We start from the raw sequence: 17,843 nt of genomic DNA, 5'->3' as shown, positions 1-17,843 counted from the left end.
GAGTATGTTTATTATGTTTATATGGATATTAAATCACCATGATCACGCTGGAGAAGAGCTTTTGGCTCGAAACGTTTGTGTGGCGATTGCAAGTTTTTTTAAGGAACTGTGATTGCTGTCTTTTTTCAATACATTCATTATGCCACAGTAAGGATTCAGCACCCAGTTGACTTTTGGTCCATTGATCTAAGCTATATGTGGATCACTAGACAAGGACGTGTGTGTGTGTGTGTGTGTGTGTGTGTGTGTGTGTGTGTCTGTGTGTCTGTGTGTGTGTGTGTGTGTGTGTGTGTGTGTGTGTGTGTCTGTGTGTCTATCTGTCTGTCTGTCTCTGTCTATACTGTACAGTATGTCTGTGTGTGTGTGTGTTTGTGTGTGTCTGTGTGTGTGTGTGTGTGTGTGTGTGTGTGTGTGTGTGTCTATCTGTCTGTCTGTCTCTGTCTATACTGTACAGTATGTCTGTGTGTGCGTGTGTGCATGCGTGCGCTCACATATATCTGTACTGTATATGTCTGTATGTGTGTGTGTGTGTGTGTGTGTGTGCTGTATATGTCTGTGTGTGGCAGCTCTGCCACTTCTCACCCCTGTGAGTCACCGCTCCACGTTTGGAGTCCGGCAGCAGCCGTCTGCATGCCTTGCCTGAGCGCCCAGACGCTCCTCTCTCTTCCTCTCCCCTCCTCTCCTCTCATCTTGTCTCTACTCTCTTTCTCTCCCCATCCTCTCCTCCCCTTTCCTCTCCTCTTCTCTTCTCCTGTCCTCCTCTGTCATCCTCTCTCCTCTCCTGTCCTCTCCTCTCCTCTCTCCTCCCCTCTTCCCCCTCTCCTCTCCTCTGCTCTTCCCCCTCTCCTCTCCTCCTCCCCTCTCTACTCTCTTCTCCTCCTCCCCTCTACCTCCCTGTCCTCCCCTCCTCTTTTCCCCTCTGCCCTATTCTCCTCTCCCCTCCTCTCCCCTCTTTCCTCCTCTCTTCTCCTCTCCTCTTTTCTCTTCCTCTCTCTTCTCCTCCCTTCTCCTATCCTCTCTCCCCTCTCCTCCCCTTCTCCTCCTCTCCTCTCCTCACCCCTCTCCTCTTCTCCCCACCCCTCTCCTCTCCTCCCCTCTCTTCTCCTTGCCTCTCTTCTCCTCTCCTCACCCCTCTCCTCTTCTCCCCACTCCTCTCTTCTCCTTGCCTCTCTTCTCCTCTCCTCCCCTCTCTTCTCCTTTCCTCCTCTCTCCTCTCCTCCCCTTTTCTCCCCTCTCCTCTCGTCTTCCTGCCGCCTCTGTTTATCAGCCCCATCAGGCCCTGTGCCTCTGATTGAGTTACAGTTTGTTTGTGTGAATGTCTGAACGCCGGCTACACTGTCATTATGCCTAATGCCTCCACTGCGGGTTGCTGTGTTTGTTTAGGGGTTTCCCCCTCCTGCGCTCTCTCTCTCTCTCTTTTCTACCTCTCTCACTCTCACTCTTGCACTTTCCCTTCGTCTCCGACTCTCTCTCTTTTCTACCTCTCACTCTCTACTCCCTCTTTCATTCTTACTCTCTCAGCACCTTTCTGTTGAACTCCATTCTACTCTCTTTGTTGAACTACAGTGTATGCCTTTCTTTCTTTCTTTCTTTCTTTCTTTCTATCTTTCTTTCTTTCTTTCTTTCTTTCTCACTTTCTGTCTCTCTCTCTCTCTCTATCTCTCTGCCTCTTCCTCATTCCTCAGTCTTTCTGTCATCTGAGTAATTGCCCCCCTCTCTGTTTTAGATGTTTTATCACATTTTTCGTCAGAGCTTCCCTTTTACTTGCCTCATTTCATTTTTTAGAGGACGCAAACACTACTCAAAGTCATTTTTCCACTCCAAAGATATTTTTCCTCCCCCCTTCTCTCTCTCTTTCTTTCTCTCTCTCTCTTTCTCTCTTTCTCTAAGTTACAGTGCATCCAAGAATGCACGAGGCCCATGCCAGTAACAGTTTTGTGGTTGGTTTTGTTCTTAGATGTCATTTCCGTGGACGTTTTTGCGCTTGCTGCGCACTAATTTACAGCTTTAGGGATCGTCGCCGGCTTCTCTGGAAGAAGCGGGCCTGCTGACCAGAAAACTCATTACAGCCAGAAATGAGTGTTTTTGTCACGGTTTGACAAATCATTTCTCGTAACTGCAAGTATCAGAGTAGAGGCTAGTGTAATTATATCTGACGTCAGTCAAACTGGATTGCCACTGTGTGCTTGTGGATTTTAACCATATACCCGCCTCTCTCTCTCTCTCTCTCTCTCTCTCTCTCTCTCTCTCTCTCTCTGCTGCTCATCTCCTCTCCTTCACCGCTCCACCTCTCTTCTGTCTCTTTTCTCGTCTCATCTTATCACTTCACTGTTTGCGTCATCCTCTTATCGGCTCTGTTCTTACCCTCTTCTCTCCTCTTCTCCTGTTCCCCCTCTCCTCTCTTCCTCCTCCTCTCCCCTCCTCTCTTCTCCTCTCGTCCTCTCCTCCTATCTTCTCTCCCCTTTTAGAGGTGAGGTGCCCTCCCATTGTCCCACAGAAACATGTCCTTCTGTCGCCCCCTGCCTGCGGTTCGAGGGAGCTGAGGAGCGGGGCCTCCTGCCGACTGAACTGTCGCCCGGGTTACCGTCTCCAGGGCGACTCACCCGTGCGATGCCTAGCCACTGGGGAGTGGAGTCCAAACCTGCATAAAGCATCATGTGTAGGTACGACGTGTGTGTATGTGTGTGTGTGAGTATGAGTGTGTGTGTGTGTGTGTGTGTTGGTGTGTGTAGCTTACACATGCATGTCTGTATTAGTCGATGCCCAGCGGGGTGTAGCGGTGTGGGAAACATATGCACAGTATTAGCAATGTTCCGTGTTTATGAAGTCCCAAGTTACCAAACACTTTTCAAGTGGAACAGGCGCATATTCCTCAGTGGTTCCAACAAACAAAGCGAAGCCGTTAAACCAAACAGGGGGGAAGGCAACATCCGAAACAGGCACGGAAACATTAACAGCAATAAAGCAATATGTAACGGACAAGCTATGCAGGCGCATGGAGTCATCCAGCTCTTAAGCTCGAACGGTCCGCCATCACCACCGTCATCCACGCCCGCCTCGGCCTGCCCTCCGCATCTCTCCGTGTGTTTTACGATGGGAAAAGTGAGGGAGGAAGACGCCGTCGCACAGCTGACGGCCTTCCAGGCGCTCTCGTCAGCGCTATTACTTAAGCGCAGAAGTATTTCCCTGCTTAATGGGGGAGAGAAGGCGCAGGTGGGTTTGATTAGGAGGCGGCTCGCCGGGCTTTGTTCTGCCGTGGCAGATGCTGTAGCGGACGGGGCGTAGGTGGGGGGGGGAGGAGGGGGGGGGGGGGGGGGGGTGGGAGGGGTGGCTGGGAGCAGGGTGGCTTGCATCCTGCACATAATTGGAACAGATGAGTCTCTGTCAGCCAGTTTCAGCTGGCATGAGCCGTATGAAAAATGAGGATGACTCGAGTCGTAGCGGGGTAGGAATGAGCTACAGGTTCTGGCGATGACAATCACTACCTGTCACCTACATTAGGTTGGCTCATTAAATGGAACAAATGGGGTTTATTGACTTTGGTTGGGTTTAAAAGCTGAACACAATTAAAACTCATTACAATGTTTTCTGTCGGCTTATCATTTTGAAATGTACTACTGGAAGCACCCACACCATCTAAGTCCTGCTGTTTAAATGGAGCACAGGGATAGATGTCCTCAGCACTTCCAGCACGATCAAACAGGTGCATAGCAGGGACTAACACATAAGCTCTCCATTCGTGCAAGGATGAACTGGATAATTGGCATAGCACTGAGATCATTAATTGTGTCATTGACTCTGGCCCAGTGTTTCGCTTTAAGGCTAATTGAGAACAGCAGTGTTGCTATTGAAGCGCCGCTGCACTGCGAGGCTAATTGGGACCAGCTCTGTCGCGTTTTGAAGACCGGCACTGACTCACCCCCGCCGCCCAGCCTAGTCCCAGGCGATAACAAGCCGCTCGCGCGACTTGCGCTAAATTGGTGTTCCTTTGAGTCCTCGTGCCACACTCCGTTTGTTTGTGTCTGCACCACCACCCCCTCCTTTCATGTGGTACTGTCCTTCCATTTGTTTTCCCGTTTGCCTTCCTCCTCAGATTCCGAGCCGCCGTGGATCCAGTGCCCCGAGGGAGTCATCACGGAGGCCGGAAAGCATCAAGGCTTGGCTAACGTCAGCTGGAGCCCGCCAATGGCGGGCGACAGCTCCGGAGACGAAGTGAGTCCTCAATCCCTTCCTGGAGTCATCTCGCTTCAGACTGGCCCATAACAATATTTGTCTTATGATGAGATAACCACACTGTGCCTCAGAGAGCCTCCTCAGGATTATTCCCATAAGTCCCATTGGCAGAAGCCTCTGGCTGAATAATCTAATTTGGAGTTGATTACGACATGTGTTGACTCCTAGCTCACCTCCCCCGCTCACCACATCAGTGCTGACACTCACACTGTGTTCACCTTTGACCCCTGCAGGTCACAGTCCAGGTGACGCCCGTCTTAAACTCGCATCAGCTCTTTCCCATCGGATCGGCGGTGATGACCTACACAGCCACTGACCGCTCCGGGAACAAGGCCAACTGCTCTTTCACAGTCACTGTTATTGGTGGGTTCAACTCAAGACACAGCCCATCGCTGTCTGATGACAAACATGTGTGACTAATAAACTCTTAGGTAGCCTCTACAGAGAAAAGGGGAAAGGTTGATGTATTGCTGTGCAATTAGTTAGCAAAACTGTCTCGCTACATTTTTTATTTTTTTTTATCTATGTATTTAGATACATAGAGCTTTTATCCAAAGTGACTTACAGAGACCAATTGCAGGGATCAGTCCTCCTGGAGTAACTCTGGCTTAACTTTTTCTTGTAACTGTCTTTATGTGGCTCTTCTGAGATTAAACAAATAATACATTTGGTAAAAGTGGCTCTCCAGGCAAAAAAGGTTACCGACCCCTGTCCTTGAGTAACTCTGGCTTAAGTGCCTTGGTCAGGGCAGCAGTGATGAACGTATTAAAGGGATCCTAACACAATTAAATGTTATTGTTACTGTATGCCGTGGCTGGTTTTTATTTTACCTTGATGTGCAACCATGACAGGTGGTGACATTTAGCCGACTAAATCCCATTAAACCCTCTCTCTCTTTCCACAGACTCCGAGCCACCCATGATTGACAAGTGCAGGTCTCCACCCACTGTGGAGGCGACGGGCGCGGAGACGGCCGTCGTCTGGGAAGAGCCTCAGTTTTCCGACAACTCAGGTATCCGCCCGGACAAAGCAGAGCTACGGGGAGGAGGGGACGGTTCCTCGTCGCCGGCTTAGCGGAGACAACGTTTTAGGGCAGGCCCTGGAAAAGCGTGCATGCTAGGGCCGGGCCCGCGACTCTGTCACAGTCTGGCAAGACGACCATGAGAACCTGGTACCTTCAAGGGGTTTAATGCGTTTAAAACATGTGGCGCCGACTCAGGTGCTGGAACAAACGTGTGGTAGACACATTAGTTTGTATTTTGGTGGCTCTTTTGTCTCTCCCCCGAGGGACCTGGATGGCTCGGGGGAGAGGAGAGGATGGAAAGTAGGCTATCCAAGACTGGAGTAAGAGGGATTACATAAGCAACAATAGGAAATACAATAAAGCTGCAAATGATGACAATAGCAAATGGGAGGAAAAAAGGGAAATTCCTCTGTTTCCCATCTTGCACTTCTAGAGTGTTAATGTCAGGGTTGGTTAAGGTTAAAGTGAGAATATCAATTTTAACTTAAAATTGTAGTCGTCTTGGCACACTTTTATTAAGAGTCGTTATTATTCAGCCATTTTAGCCTCACCTTTTAAGCCGTTAGCCTTACAGGATCGGTATAATAAAGGGTGATGGTTACTTAAGATGCGATATCGTTTATATAGCTTTTGTTATAAAAAAATAAATACAAAAATGTTGGATGTGAACCTTTTGGGTTTTTTTTTTTTGCTTTAAATGGTCATAAAATATAATCTGATCTTCATCTAAATCACTAGTATAGACAAACACAATGTACCCCATAATACCCCATAATAAAACATTCATAGTGCTGGTGGAAAAAATAAGTGAACACTTTGTTTGGTATCGTCTTGGCTGGATACCCACTCCTAAGCACACTACCCATAGTACTGAATCATGTCCTTGTATGGCAGTTTGTTGATGTGTGGTTTGAAGAATGTAAACTCTTTGAGATTGCACTGTAGCCTTTTTCTGCTTTATGGAAATCAGCAATTCTTTGTTATAGGTCTTCTGAGATGAGATGGTTCTGAGATGGTTCTGAGATGGTTCACGTCAGAATGTTTCTCATGAGTAGCAAACTCAAAATGTTTAAGTGTTTTTATTAGTGAAAGTAGATCTAAACCACACGCTCAAATGTTTCATCAATTTCTGTCTCAAATTAGCTTTTGTTGAAGCCATTCGACTTGGAGTTCACTGACTTTTTCCAACCAGCATTGTGAAGGTTTGAATGATATATTCAATATGGACAAGATCAATGCCACAGTTTGTGAAAGCAAATTGTGTTCATTATTGTTATTAATTCAGATGAATATCAGACAATGTTTTAAGACACATTTACACCTTAATGCAGGTGATTCCAAAGCGTTCACGTATGCTATAATGTGCATGAACAATAGGTCTCTAGAACAGCACTACCATATCAACAAAAACTTCAAGTGCATCTTTAATGCTCTGTACTGCTGATGCTAGACTGGGGTCTGTCAGTAGCGTAGCTACTGTGATGAAGGCATGACCATGGAGCATAGGACCTCTGCTTCTACCACTAACCTCTCACTTTTTGTACTGTTGGACACACACGTACATGCACGTGCAGACACACATGTTCTGTACACACACACACACACACACACACACACGCACACACACACACACATGCACTCAAACATTCACATTTTGCAAATTTCCTGCCAGAGGGCCCGCAGTGCCCCACACAGTCACACAGGAATAGCTTGCGGTTGCCCCACGAACCAAGATGGCAGGCCGACGTCACTCAGGCCCTTCTCCGACGTCAGCGTGTTTTGTTTTTCCATGTCCGCACCCTGAGTGGCGGGCGGCTATATTAAGCAGCCGTGGTCAGGGAGACACCGTCTCTCTCCACCAGGGCCAGCCAGACATGTGTCAGACGGCCTCGGAAACCAGATCTCACTCTCTCTCAAACACTCTTTCTCTCTATCTCTCTTTCTAAATCTCTCTCACTCTCTCTAACATGCACTCCCTCTCTCTCTCTCTCTCTCTGTTTCTTTCCGTGTCCTCTCCTCCTGTCCATCAAGGATGCCTTTTACTTTCTTTCTCTCTCTCTCTCTCTAAAGATGCCCTTGTCACTCCATTTCCCCTCCTCTGTTGAGTGAGAAGACGTTTATCTGTTTTTCTTTTCGTTTTCTCTCTCCTCTTTTCGCTCAACTGTGGAAACAATCTGAGGTGAGCTCCATAAAACTGACTGCGCTGCAGCAGTTTGTTCGCCTCGCTCATGTTTTTTTCGCTCCCCACGTGTGCTTTTGTGTACTTAAGCCGTCCAGACACCAGCAATTACCCCTTCCCTGGCCAAGGGCAGCATTATTTTGAAGCCATGTAATGGCCAGACGAGCCGGTCTCACATGTCGACATGCCCTGGTTTATTAGACGCTGTTTAACGGCTCCCCCGGTCTGACTCATACTGTGTGTAGCTGTGGTCGTGATGTGATAAAAGTGGACCGCATCAGCTACTGGGAGCCATGTCTTCATCAGCAACAACTTTGAAGAGGTTTCTGTTACATTACAAAAGGAAATGTCGATCTGGTCAGTTGAGGGCAATTTTGAGCAGGTTTTCAATGTTATTGATACTGATACATTTGAGGTTAAAAACCAGAAAGCAGCTTGGGTAGATTTGGGACCGTGTATCTGTGTATGAAATGTGCAGGGCATGTTGTCAGGAGCAGTAAGGAGTAGAAGTGATCAGATTTTAATTTAAGTTTTCTTTTAGTGTAGGACAACTAGGCTTAATGTATGTATGGGAGTCCGGCTGTGGTTGTTTTCTCCGTAAGGCGTCATGGTTTTGGTGTCGTTGCCTGCAGGAGCTCGCCTCAACATCTCCAGCACTCACACGCCCGGTGCCCTGTTCCCTGACGGCGAAACCTCGGTCTTCTACACCGCCACCGACTCCTCTGGCAACAACCGCACCTGTGAACTCATCATCACTGTTCAAGGTATGTGCCCAGACCTGTGTTTCATTTGGCTAGGCTGTGACCAAACAGTTACATCAATATTGAATTGATTGTGAAGATTTATACACATAAATTTAACACTGCAATGATGCAGAATTCTAGGAAAAGAACTTTATTAGCTCAATAATGAGGCAATGAGGAATAACACATTACCCATTGTGCTATAATTGTGGAACACAATGAGCCTAATAGTCTCCTTTTGAGATTTATAACTGAAGATTACATCATATTTGCCGAAGATTTGTGTATCTATTTAAATAATGTATCTTGTTCATCCATCCCACACCAGGGAAGAAGTGTGTGCAGCCGTATGCCCCGGTGAATGCGGACTTCACCTGTGTGGAGAAGGACGAGGGGGTCAACTGCACACTGCGCTGCCAGGAGGGCTACAGTTTTACCCAGGATGCCGTGCACAGCTACTTCTGTGCTCATAATGGGGTCTGGCTACCACCCCGCTCCCCAGACCGGCCCGACTGCTCCTGTGAGCCTCCCTCTCACACACACTCTCACCCTCTCACACACACTCTCACCCTCTCTCCCTCTCACACACTCTCACCCTCTCTCCCTCTCACACACACTCTCACCCTCTCTCCCTCTCTCACACACTCTCGCCCTCTCTCCCTCTCACACATACACACACACACACACAACCTATCTCTCACTCTCTCACACTCTCGCTCTCACACTCTTTTTCTCTCACTCTCTCACACACACACATACACACACACACATACACAGACAGACTCTCTCTTTCCTCTCTCTCTCTCTCTCTTCCTCTGTCTCACCTTCTCCTCTCTGTTTCCTCTTCTCTCTGTCTGTCTCTGAGTCCCTCTCCTTCACAAGATTTTCACTTTGTTGTGTACTTGGGAATCTACTTTTAATGAAATATGAGTCTGTATGTTACTCAGCACATGAATCTCCTGCACAGTTTGGTGTATCTAACTGTCACACTGTCCATCTCAGTGAACAGAGTGGCCAACAATGGCCTCAAGCCCTTCGAGATGCTCTTCAAAGCCTCCAGATGTGACGACCAGGACATGCTCAAGTCTTTCAGAGGAGAGTTTAACACAGCCCTGAAAGACATGGTGAGAGCAAAGCAGATTTCAAACACACACATACATGACATGACATTATTGCTTGCACAGGCAGGCCTTGAGACATCTTCATTTATGTTGTGCTGCTGTATTAATAAAATCACATTGAATTAAATTGCAAATGTGTAAGTGCCAACCTCTCTCTCTCTCTCTCTCTCTCTCTCTCTCTCTCTCTCTCTCTCTCTCTCTCTCTCTCTCTCTCTCTCTCTCTCTCTCTCTCTCTCTACCTATCTCTCCCTTTGCAGGTCCCAGAATTATGCGCTGGTGATGATATTGCCTGCAAGCTGGAGGTGATGTCACAGGGCCAGTGTCTGGAGTACGACTATTATGAGAATGGATTTGCAATAGGTTGGTGTCACTTTCAGTTCAGCTCCTGCTCCTGTGACCCCATAACTGTTTTCACAGAGGTTCAGGAAATCGCATGAAACCATACGGTATCTTGGGTACCAATTACTCTATGCAAAGAAAATTGAGGGTTTATCAGTGACAGAACTGCTGTGATTTATTCTTCCCCTGCATCTCTGGAGAGTTGGTGCTTGCTCCACCCTTCTCCTGTGTCTGCTCTTAACGGAGCTCCTCCACCCTTCTCCTGTGTCTGCTCTTAACGGAGCTCCTCCACCCTTCTCCTGCTTGTTCTCCGTCTTCTCCAGGTCCTGGGGGCTGGGGCAGCAACTGGGGCTCGCAGAATGGGCAGGACTACGCCTACTTTGACGCTGGCTACGCCACCGACAGCCAGGGGCCCCCCATGCAGCAGGACGCGCCTGCCTCCCCCCGGGCCACTTACCCCCGGGCTACTTACCCCCGGGGCAATTATGCCCTGAGAGCCAAGAGACACCGCAAGATCGCCGGGCCGACCCGGGACCAGAAGATCCAGATCAACTTCAACATCACCGGTACGGACAACGTGAGGGCAAGCTGTGTCCATCTCAATCATTACCACATGCAAACTGCAGCTGGCAGAGAAAGGGAAGAACATGCAGGAAGCAGAGGACACTGCTTGTTGATTTATGTGCATTTTATTACTCAGAAAAGGTGGAGAGGCTATTTTATGAAATCAGAATCACTCAGATGTCAAAGAGACTCTAAACACCAAAAATGTTTTGTGATTCTGGAACATTCTTTTTAACAGAGATTTTCTCCACAAATTCTTTGTGAGATAAACCAGTTGATTGATACACCATAGATACATGAAAGATCTTTTTATAATCTTCATGACCCTGTCCATATAATGCCTTCTTACGAACAATATTAACAAACAATAGCCAGGCTACTTGACGTGATGGCTTCTTAATCTGCATGACGTGATCTGCTTTAAGTCCCACTTAACATGGCCTCATTTCCCCAGCAAGCATCCCGCTGCCCTTGCGGAGGAACGACTCGGTGGAGGTGGTCAACCAGCGTCGGCTGCTGCGGGCCCTGGAGCAGCTGACCAACCGGCTGAAGCGCACGCTCAGCAAGCAGCCCTTCACCTCCTTCCACGTCTCCTCCGAGATGATCGTGGCTGACCCCAAGTCCCTCGAGAGCAAGCGGGCCGCCCTCTACTGCCGCCCGGGCTCTGTGCTGAAGGGCCGCATGTGTGGTAAGTGGAGCCTTTGTGTCTGGCGTGTTCTGTCTTTTGTTTCCTAACTTTCTAGATGTCAAATTCTAAAGATCCCTTTGGTGTCATTCTGTCTACTGTAATTGTATGTATTTGCTTTAAATGATTTACTGATGCATTTATTTCAAACTAGCCACTATATTTTCACTTCTACACTCTTAATGGAAAGAGATAAATTAAAAGAACCCACTAAGGAATTTTCGAGGGTCTTTATTAACACATTTAAGGCTCACAAAGGTGTCATCCTTTGATGAAGCTTCTTAATGGTAGTGGAGATAGGGGCAGAGTAACGCTAACTCCAACGTAAGACACCTGAATGCATATAGCCCTCATAAAGCATCCCATAATCCTTTAAGAGTTAAGGTGATGATACACTTTGAGCAGTGTTGTTAAGCAGTGTTACTGTTTGGGCTCTTTCCCAAGTGTTGGTGTTGGTGTTGTTTGGGCTCTTTCTGATATCAGGCAACAAATCTCTATCTGGAGGACTTAAATCATCAGCAGGCATGAACATGTTCTGATTGGATAATTGATTGATGATGGCAACATGTTGCCATGCCCAACAACATTGCTCAGAAAGTTTACCCATGTATTAACATCCATGCATTGGGCTCTGACCAGCTGTCCTGTGTGTGTGTGTGTGTGTGTGTGTGTGTGTGTGTGTTTGTGTGTATGTGTGTGTGTGTGTGTGTGTGTGTGTGTGTGTGTGTGTGTGTGTGTCTCAGTCCAGTGTCCCCTGGGCACGTACTTCTCGCTGGAGTACGGCGAGTGCGAGAGCTGCTGGATTGGCTCCTTCCAGGACGAAGAGGGACAGATGGAGTGCAAGCCCTGTCCAGCCGGCTTCTCCACCGCCTACCTACACTCCCGCAGCCAGGCCGAGTGCAAAGGTGAGCGTCGACCGTCCAGCTCAAGCGTCCAGCTCGTCCGCTGGGATTTGGAAGTCATAAAAGTCATAAGAAAAGTAATAAAAATGTATTAGATCCCAGTCATAGGAACTCAAAGGAGATTTAGTCTTCTAAAAGGCTACCATTTATGGACAACTTTGGTCAGCTTGTTCAAAACACAAGAACAGCTGCAGAATCCATTTCTGGGTACAGATGCAGATGGTTCGTAGTGTGAAGGTTATATCTCCATTTCAAAAGCTGAAGTGCAAAGGTGAAACTTATTTGATCTACACTCCAAAGTCCCATATACATACCGTGTGTTTCTGTCACCCTGTTCATTTGGTGAAGTCATGAATCAGTTGGTCACCCTGTTCATTTGGTGAAGTCATGAATCAGTTAGAAGAGGTCATTCTACACACCCCAGACAGAGGACAAAAATCTTTAAAAACAAATCTCACAAAATACTTGAAATGGTAGTACGCACACTTCTTGATTTCCTTTCCTTTCTTTTGTTTCATGTCATGCGTGGCTTTGAAAAGAAGCGTGCAGAATCCTTTTTTTTTTTTAAGATTTGTTTTGCTGTTTTGCTCTCCTCTCCTGTCTACCTGCAGAACAGTGTAAGCCTGGCAGCTCCTCCATCACGGGGCTGGAGACGTGCGAATCATGCCCGCTGGGCGAATACCAGCCAGAGTTTGGCACCCGCCGCTGCATCAAGTGCCCCGAGGACACCTCCACCGTCATCAGGGGAGCCCAGGACGTAAACGAGTGCGGAGGTGAGGAGGAGGAGGAGGAGGAGGAGGAGGAGGAGGAGGAGGAGCTTTTTACCAGTCTCCTCAGCCCTTCCCCTTGTTGGAGTTTAAAGTGCTGGATAAATAATTTATGGGCTATTGGGCTCTGATACGATGCCAGCTCCTTCAGATCAGGAAAACACACATCCATTATTTTGAAGTTGCACCATAAATTTGTTTACGCTGGGAGATTGGTTCGCCTCATTATACTGAGGAGGTGGGGGGGGGGGGGAGGGGTGGTTGCTCTAAATGCTTTGGGAATGGAGAGTGCAGGGGAAAAAAACAAATTGGTTTGACTCTTTTAACACTATCACGCCTCATGCAATGTATCATTTAAGCACTGATTCATACCACATAGTCACTGATAAATCTCGAATAAATCCCTCAATCTCACTCTCTTTCTTTTTCTCTTTCTTTCTCGTTGTGTGTGTCCTTTGGCCTCCAAAGTACCGTGCTCCGCGGGTCACTTCTCCCGTACAGGCCTGGTACCGTGCTACCCCTGCCCGCACGACTACTACCAGCCCGAGGAGGGACGCTCCTTCTGCCTCTCCTGCCCCTTCTACGGCACCACCACCGTCAACGGGGCCACGGCCATCCAGCAGTGCTCCAGTGAGTCTCCACTCCGCGTCCACCTGCCCACCCACGGGGACAGATAGCACAGCACACCCCCCACACCCCCCCGCTTACGCTAATAAATGGCAGTAACGGCGCAAGGAAAAATATGCCTCAGATGAGAGGGGGGGGATGATGAATAAGCTCTGAGATAATCTTTTCCAGGCTTGACAGCGAGAATTATGTGCACTCCCTCTCTCTCTGTCTCTCTCTCTCTCTTGCTTCCTCACTCTGTTTCTCTCTCTCTCTCTCTGCCTTGTCACGTTCTGTTTTCACCCCCCCCCCCCCCCAATTTTTCCCTTCCACTCAGGTTTTGGGTCCAGTTTCTTGCCAAAGGAGGAGAGTGCGACGTCAGCCCCTGAGGTGGACGCTGGGCCGGACTACCATGCCAGCAGTCAGGTGAGCGGCATACTCAGGACCTGGGTGTCTATCTGTCTGTTTATGAATGTCTCTCTCTCTCTCTCTCTCTCTCTCTCTCTCTCTCTCTCACTCTCTCCCAAATGTGGGTCGGAGAAGGGTAGCCCGGGCCCCTTTGGAATGACGACATGGAAACAAATGTGTGCTCACTTTGCCCGCTCTGACTCAAAGCATCCCTGGCCTTTGTCTTCTGCTCCCCAGGTGTTTCACGAGTGTTTCCTGAACCCATGTCAAAACAAAGGCATATGTGAGGAGGTGGGGGTCGGCTACGTCTGCACCTGCCAACCAGGATTCACAGGTAAGACCAGCTATCTCCACTCTCTCTCTCTCTCTCTCTCTCTCTCTCTTTTTCTCTCTGTGGCGACTGGAACATTGTGCTGTTTTGGACGACATTAGGTCCAGGTTATTTTCTTTTTTGTTTTTAGCCATCTGGATTTGTTAATCAGCGCAAGTCTGAGGTACAAATCAGGCCGCAGAAGCAAAGAGTGAAAACAGCTGGTTCAGCGAAAGCCTTGGTGCAAAACACATGAAAGGACTTTAGCTGTCTGCATTGGAGATGCATTAGCCCTGACAATGCCAATGACGGGCTTACTCGTGCCCCGACTTAACCCTCGTGATCAGCAGAAACATTCCAATGGAGCTATCGGAAGAGGACTGGTGTGGCTCAGATGAATCATTCACCCTCGTGCTTTAGGTTTACAGGAAAAATAAACTTTCGTCTGCTCTCTCTCTCTCTCTCTCTCTCTCTCTCTCTCTCTCTCTCCTCTTTCCCTCCCTCTCTGTCTTTCTCACAGGAGCGAAGTGTGAGAGCGACATTGACGAATGCGAGTCGGAGCCGTGCCAGAACGGCGGGCTGTGCCGCGACGGCATGGGAGACTTTTACTGCCAGTGCCAGCCGGGCTTCGTAGGTATGGCACCCGTCCGCACCACACCGCACCGCCGCTGCCACGGCCGGCCTCTGAGTCAGCCCGTCGGCACGCGCTCCGGTGGCGGCACTTTTTCCGTGCCTGGTAGGGGATTGCCTGCCTCCTCAGGCGTGACCGACCCGACTGGCGGCGAGAGAGGGATGGCAGCGGGTTCTGGGAGTGGTGGAGGGGTGGAGGGGTGGAGGGGTGGCATGGGGGTAGTGTGGAGCGCCCGCTTGCTGCTGAAGAGGACGCCAGCCTCATGGCACGGCACAGTAATGTGGCGCGGCGGTGTGTTGTTTGTGCGTTTGTAATCGTTTGTAATCGTTTGTAATCGTTTGTTTGTTTGGGTCGTCTGGCAGGGTCGCAGTGCGAGGCGGAGGTGAACGAGTGCAGCTCCTCGCCCTGCCAGAACGGGGGCGCCTGTGTGGACAAGGTCAACTACTTCACCTGCAGCTGCGCAGACGGCTACACAGGTCAGCTGGCTGGACGGTCAAAGAAATTAGTGCTGTGGTTATTTTGGATACAGGCAAAAAAAAATCAGTTTTGGTTACTTTTTCAGCATGTTGATAACGGTCTTACACAAAAAATTATCAGTTGCCTGTGAAACAGTTTTCCATATGGATATTATGGCAAAGACTCACAACACTTGACACTGTGTGTGTGTGTGTCTGTGTGTGTGTGTCTGTGTGTCTGTGTCTGTGTCTGTGTCTGTGTCTGTGTCTGTGTGTGTGTGTGTGCGTGTGCGTGTGTGTGTGTGTGTGTCTGTGTGTCTAGGCTCTCGTTGTGAGCTGGAGATAAACGAGTGTGCATCCAGCCCGTGCCAGAATGGTGGGGCGTGTGAGGATCTGGTGGGGGAGTATGTCTGTGCCTGCATCCGAGGCTTCTCTGGGGACAACTGTGAGGTCAACGTCAATGAATGTGACAGCGCCCCCTGTCTGAATGGAGCTACCTGTGTAGATGGAGTCAATAACTTCAGGTAAGAATCTATATTGTGGATTGGACACTCATTATTACTCCCAGCACTGCAGAATTTGACTAGAATTCAATACTAAGTGAAATCATCATATATATAGCACTGATTTAATCCTCAAAGATGGCTAGCCCCTGGTCAGTACCAGCGAATATCATAAAGCGTATAGCTAATGTCATGTTCATGAATTGGCTATGTGATGGCTTTGCTCCCTGGCTTGATTGTTCAATAGTACCATGCTACAGCCTAATGCGGTTGCCCATGCTGCTGTGTGTTCAATGCCGAACATATATATTGTAAATAAATATACCTTACCTTACCTTACCTTACCTTACCTGTCTGTCAGGTGTGAGTGTGCCAGCGGGTACAGGGGGCAGCTCTGCGAGATCGACGAGGACGAGTGTGACCCCAACCCCTGTGAGAATGGAGCCACCTGCCTGGACGGTGCCGGCACCTTCACCTGCCGATGCCCCCCTGGGTTCAATGGAACCAGGTGTGAGACAGGTATAGACACCGTAGCGACAGAGAGAAAGAGAGCGAGAGAGAGAGAGAGGAAAAAAGGGCAGAAATGTTATCATACAGTAAAAGCTGAGAAAGGGAGAAAATAAGTTAGTAATTGGAGTGAAAGGAGGAAAATTGAAAAATCTGGAGGGTTCCGTTTGCAAAGCTAATAGTTTCCATGAGCAGGGACAGACAGAGGAGAATGAGCAGAGCTCTCAATCTCAACTTAACTTTCCCCTCCTTTCCCTCTTTGATGATAATAGTGTTTCTCAGCACAGCAGCTATGTCTGGAGAGGACGTCAGACTTCTGCTTCAACCTTGTTTCAGTCGTCCTCGGTTAAACGAAACAGCTTCCCCCATAAGTCATTGGAATTCGAGGAGGAGGCGAGCCAGACGCAAATTCGCTGTAATGATGAAGAATGGCTCTGTGAAGTAGTGCTGAACGTCCGCCAGATGCACTTAACGCAGTCTGGAGCATTGAGTCACCCCTGGTGCTTCGAAAAAGTAGCCGCGCTAATTGTTCTCACTGTTTCGCAGCTTGTTTTAAAAAGTGGGGTGGGGATAGTTTGCTGACTTTCCTAGTTGCTGATGTGCCAAAGTAAGGACACTTTGTTATTTCTTCCCCTCTTGACATGTTCAGAAATGTCCACCTCGTTTAACCTGGACTTCGAGGTGTCCGGGATCCACGGATTTGTGATGATCGACGGGGTCATGCCGTCGTTGCGGGCGATCACCTGTACGTTCTGGATGAGGTCATCGGACACGATGAACTACGGGACGCCAGTCTCCTATGCTGTGGAAGGCAGTGACAATGCCTTCCTGCTCATCGACTACAACGGGTGTGTGCAAGTTGAACTTCTGACAGGATGCAGCCTGTGACTGTACTCCATTACACTTTTCATTGGACTCAACAAAATATACACCTGCCGTTAGCTTAGCTTAGCAATCTGTCCAGTGTGTGTGTGTGTGTGTGTGTGAAAAAAAACAAAGCGTACACAAACAATGTGGTTCTGATCAAATGTCAATTTCCAACCAATCATTACATTGCTTCAGGTTCCCAAAAGGGGAGGGATGTAATTTGATTGGTTGTTTTATATTTTTTGTATATGATTGATAAATTGGCAGTCAGCTCTTTCTAAATAGTTGCTTTCAGCCTCTTTAAAATGGTCTTCCTCTTGTCCCTCCATCTCAGATGGGTGCTGTATGTCAACGGAAAGGAGCGCATCACAGACTGCCCAGCGGTCAACGACGGCCTCTGGCACCACATCGGCGTGTCGTGGAGCAGCGAGGACGGGGACTGGCGAGTGTACATCGACGGGAGCCCCTCGGACGGCGGGAAAGGGCTCTCTGTCGGCACCTTCATCCCAGGTGTAGTGCCCTTCTGAGCCTACTCACCACACACACACACACTTCTCTAATGTAGAAGGCTTCTCATACTGACCAGGTGCAGTGCCCTTCTGTGTGGTCTCACCAAACCCAAACACTTCTCTAATGTAAGAGGCTTCTTATACTGACCAGGGACTGCATGAAGAATCCATGCCTGAATTGCTGTCCAGGGCTGTTTTCTTCCAAGGCGTTGTTGTGCTATGGTTAAATGAGTCTGTTCATTTTAGAAAAAGTTACAGTGTTATAATGTCCATGGACCAGGGGTGCTTTTGGGAAACACAGCTCTGGATGTAACCCAACTCCTGCTTGGACCAAAGCCCCACTTAACTGTATAGTTACTGATTATTGTTGCCATTAATGCCATTAATCTGGGTTTTTTTGTTGTTGATTGATTGAAGAGCGTCTCTGGTCGCTGTGGGTGATTTAACCTGTGGCCTGTGCCCTCTCCAGGTGGAGGTGTTCTCGTGCTGG

General features: G+C 48.5%; 1 protein-coding gene across 4 annotated transcripts in view; it reads left to right on the top strand.

Annotated features, from left to right (window-relative positions):
- The window catches only part of svep1 (sushi, von Willebrand factor type A, EGF and pentraxin domain containing 1), an 88,632-nt gene that overhangs the window by 40,077 nt on the left and 30,712 nt on the right, over positions 1 to 17,843 (top strand). For 3 of the 4 annotated variants that reach the window (XM_042069585.1, XM_042069584.1, XM_042069583.1), the window contains exons 7-28: positions 2,469 to 2,663; positions 4,094 to 4,212; positions 4,467 to 4,596; positions 5,138 to 5,245; positions 8,069 to 8,200; positions 8,508 to 8,699; positions 9,182 to 9,303; positions 9,558 to 9,660; positions 9,963 to 10,205; positions 10,658 to 10,891; positions 11,632 to 11,793; positions 12,402 to 12,563; positions 13,026 to 13,187; positions 13,501 to 13,589; positions 13,809 to 13,905; positions 14,402 to 14,515; positions 14,875 to 14,988; positions 15,290 to 15,491; positions 15,832 to 15,989; positions 16,627 to 16,825; positions 17,179 to 17,354; positions 17,823 to 17,843. The exon at positions 17,823 to 17,843 is cut by the window's right edge and continues 104 nt beyond it. In XM_042069585.1, the coding sequence (XP_041925519.1) occupies positions 2,469 to 2,663; positions 4,094 to 4,212; positions 4,467 to 4,596; positions 5,138 to 5,245; positions 8,069 to 8,200; positions 8,508 to 8,699; positions 9,182 to 9,303; positions 9,558 to 9,660; positions 9,963 to 10,205; positions 10,658 to 10,891; positions 11,632 to 11,793; positions 12,402 to 12,563; positions 13,026 to 13,187; positions 13,501 to 13,589; positions 13,809 to 13,905; positions 14,402 to 14,515; positions 14,875 to 14,988; positions 15,290 to 15,491; positions 15,832 to 15,989; positions 16,627 to 16,825; positions 17,179 to 17,354; positions 17,823 to 17,843 (3,234 nt within the window). Of the gene's footprint in view, positions 1 to 2,468; positions 2,664 to 4,093; positions 4,213 to 4,466; positions 4,597 to 5,137; positions 5,246 to 8,068; positions 8,201 to 8,507; positions 8,700 to 9,181; positions 9,304 to 9,557; positions 9,661 to 9,962; positions 10,206 to 10,657; positions 10,892 to 11,631; positions 11,794 to 12,401; positions 12,564 to 13,025; positions 13,188 to 13,500; positions 13,590 to 13,808; positions 13,906 to 14,401; positions 14,516 to 14,874; positions 14,989 to 15,289; positions 15,492 to 15,831; positions 15,990 to 16,626; positions 16,826 to 17,178; positions 17,355 to 17,822 lie in introns of those variants that run through there. The other variant, XM_042069586.1, reaches the window with a different exon arrangement.

This window comes from Alosa sapidissima, chromosome 18, assembly GCF_018492685.1.
Source record: "Alosa sapidissima isolate fAloSap1 chromosome 18, fAloSap1.pri, whole genome shotgun sequence".
Taxonomy (NCBI): Eukaryota; Metazoa; Chordata; class Actinopteri; order Clupeiformes; family Clupeidae; genus Alosa; species Alosa sapidissima.
The sequence above is the reverse complement of the archived record's forward strand: the minus strand, read 5'-3'. Positions and strand labels throughout refer to the sequence as shown.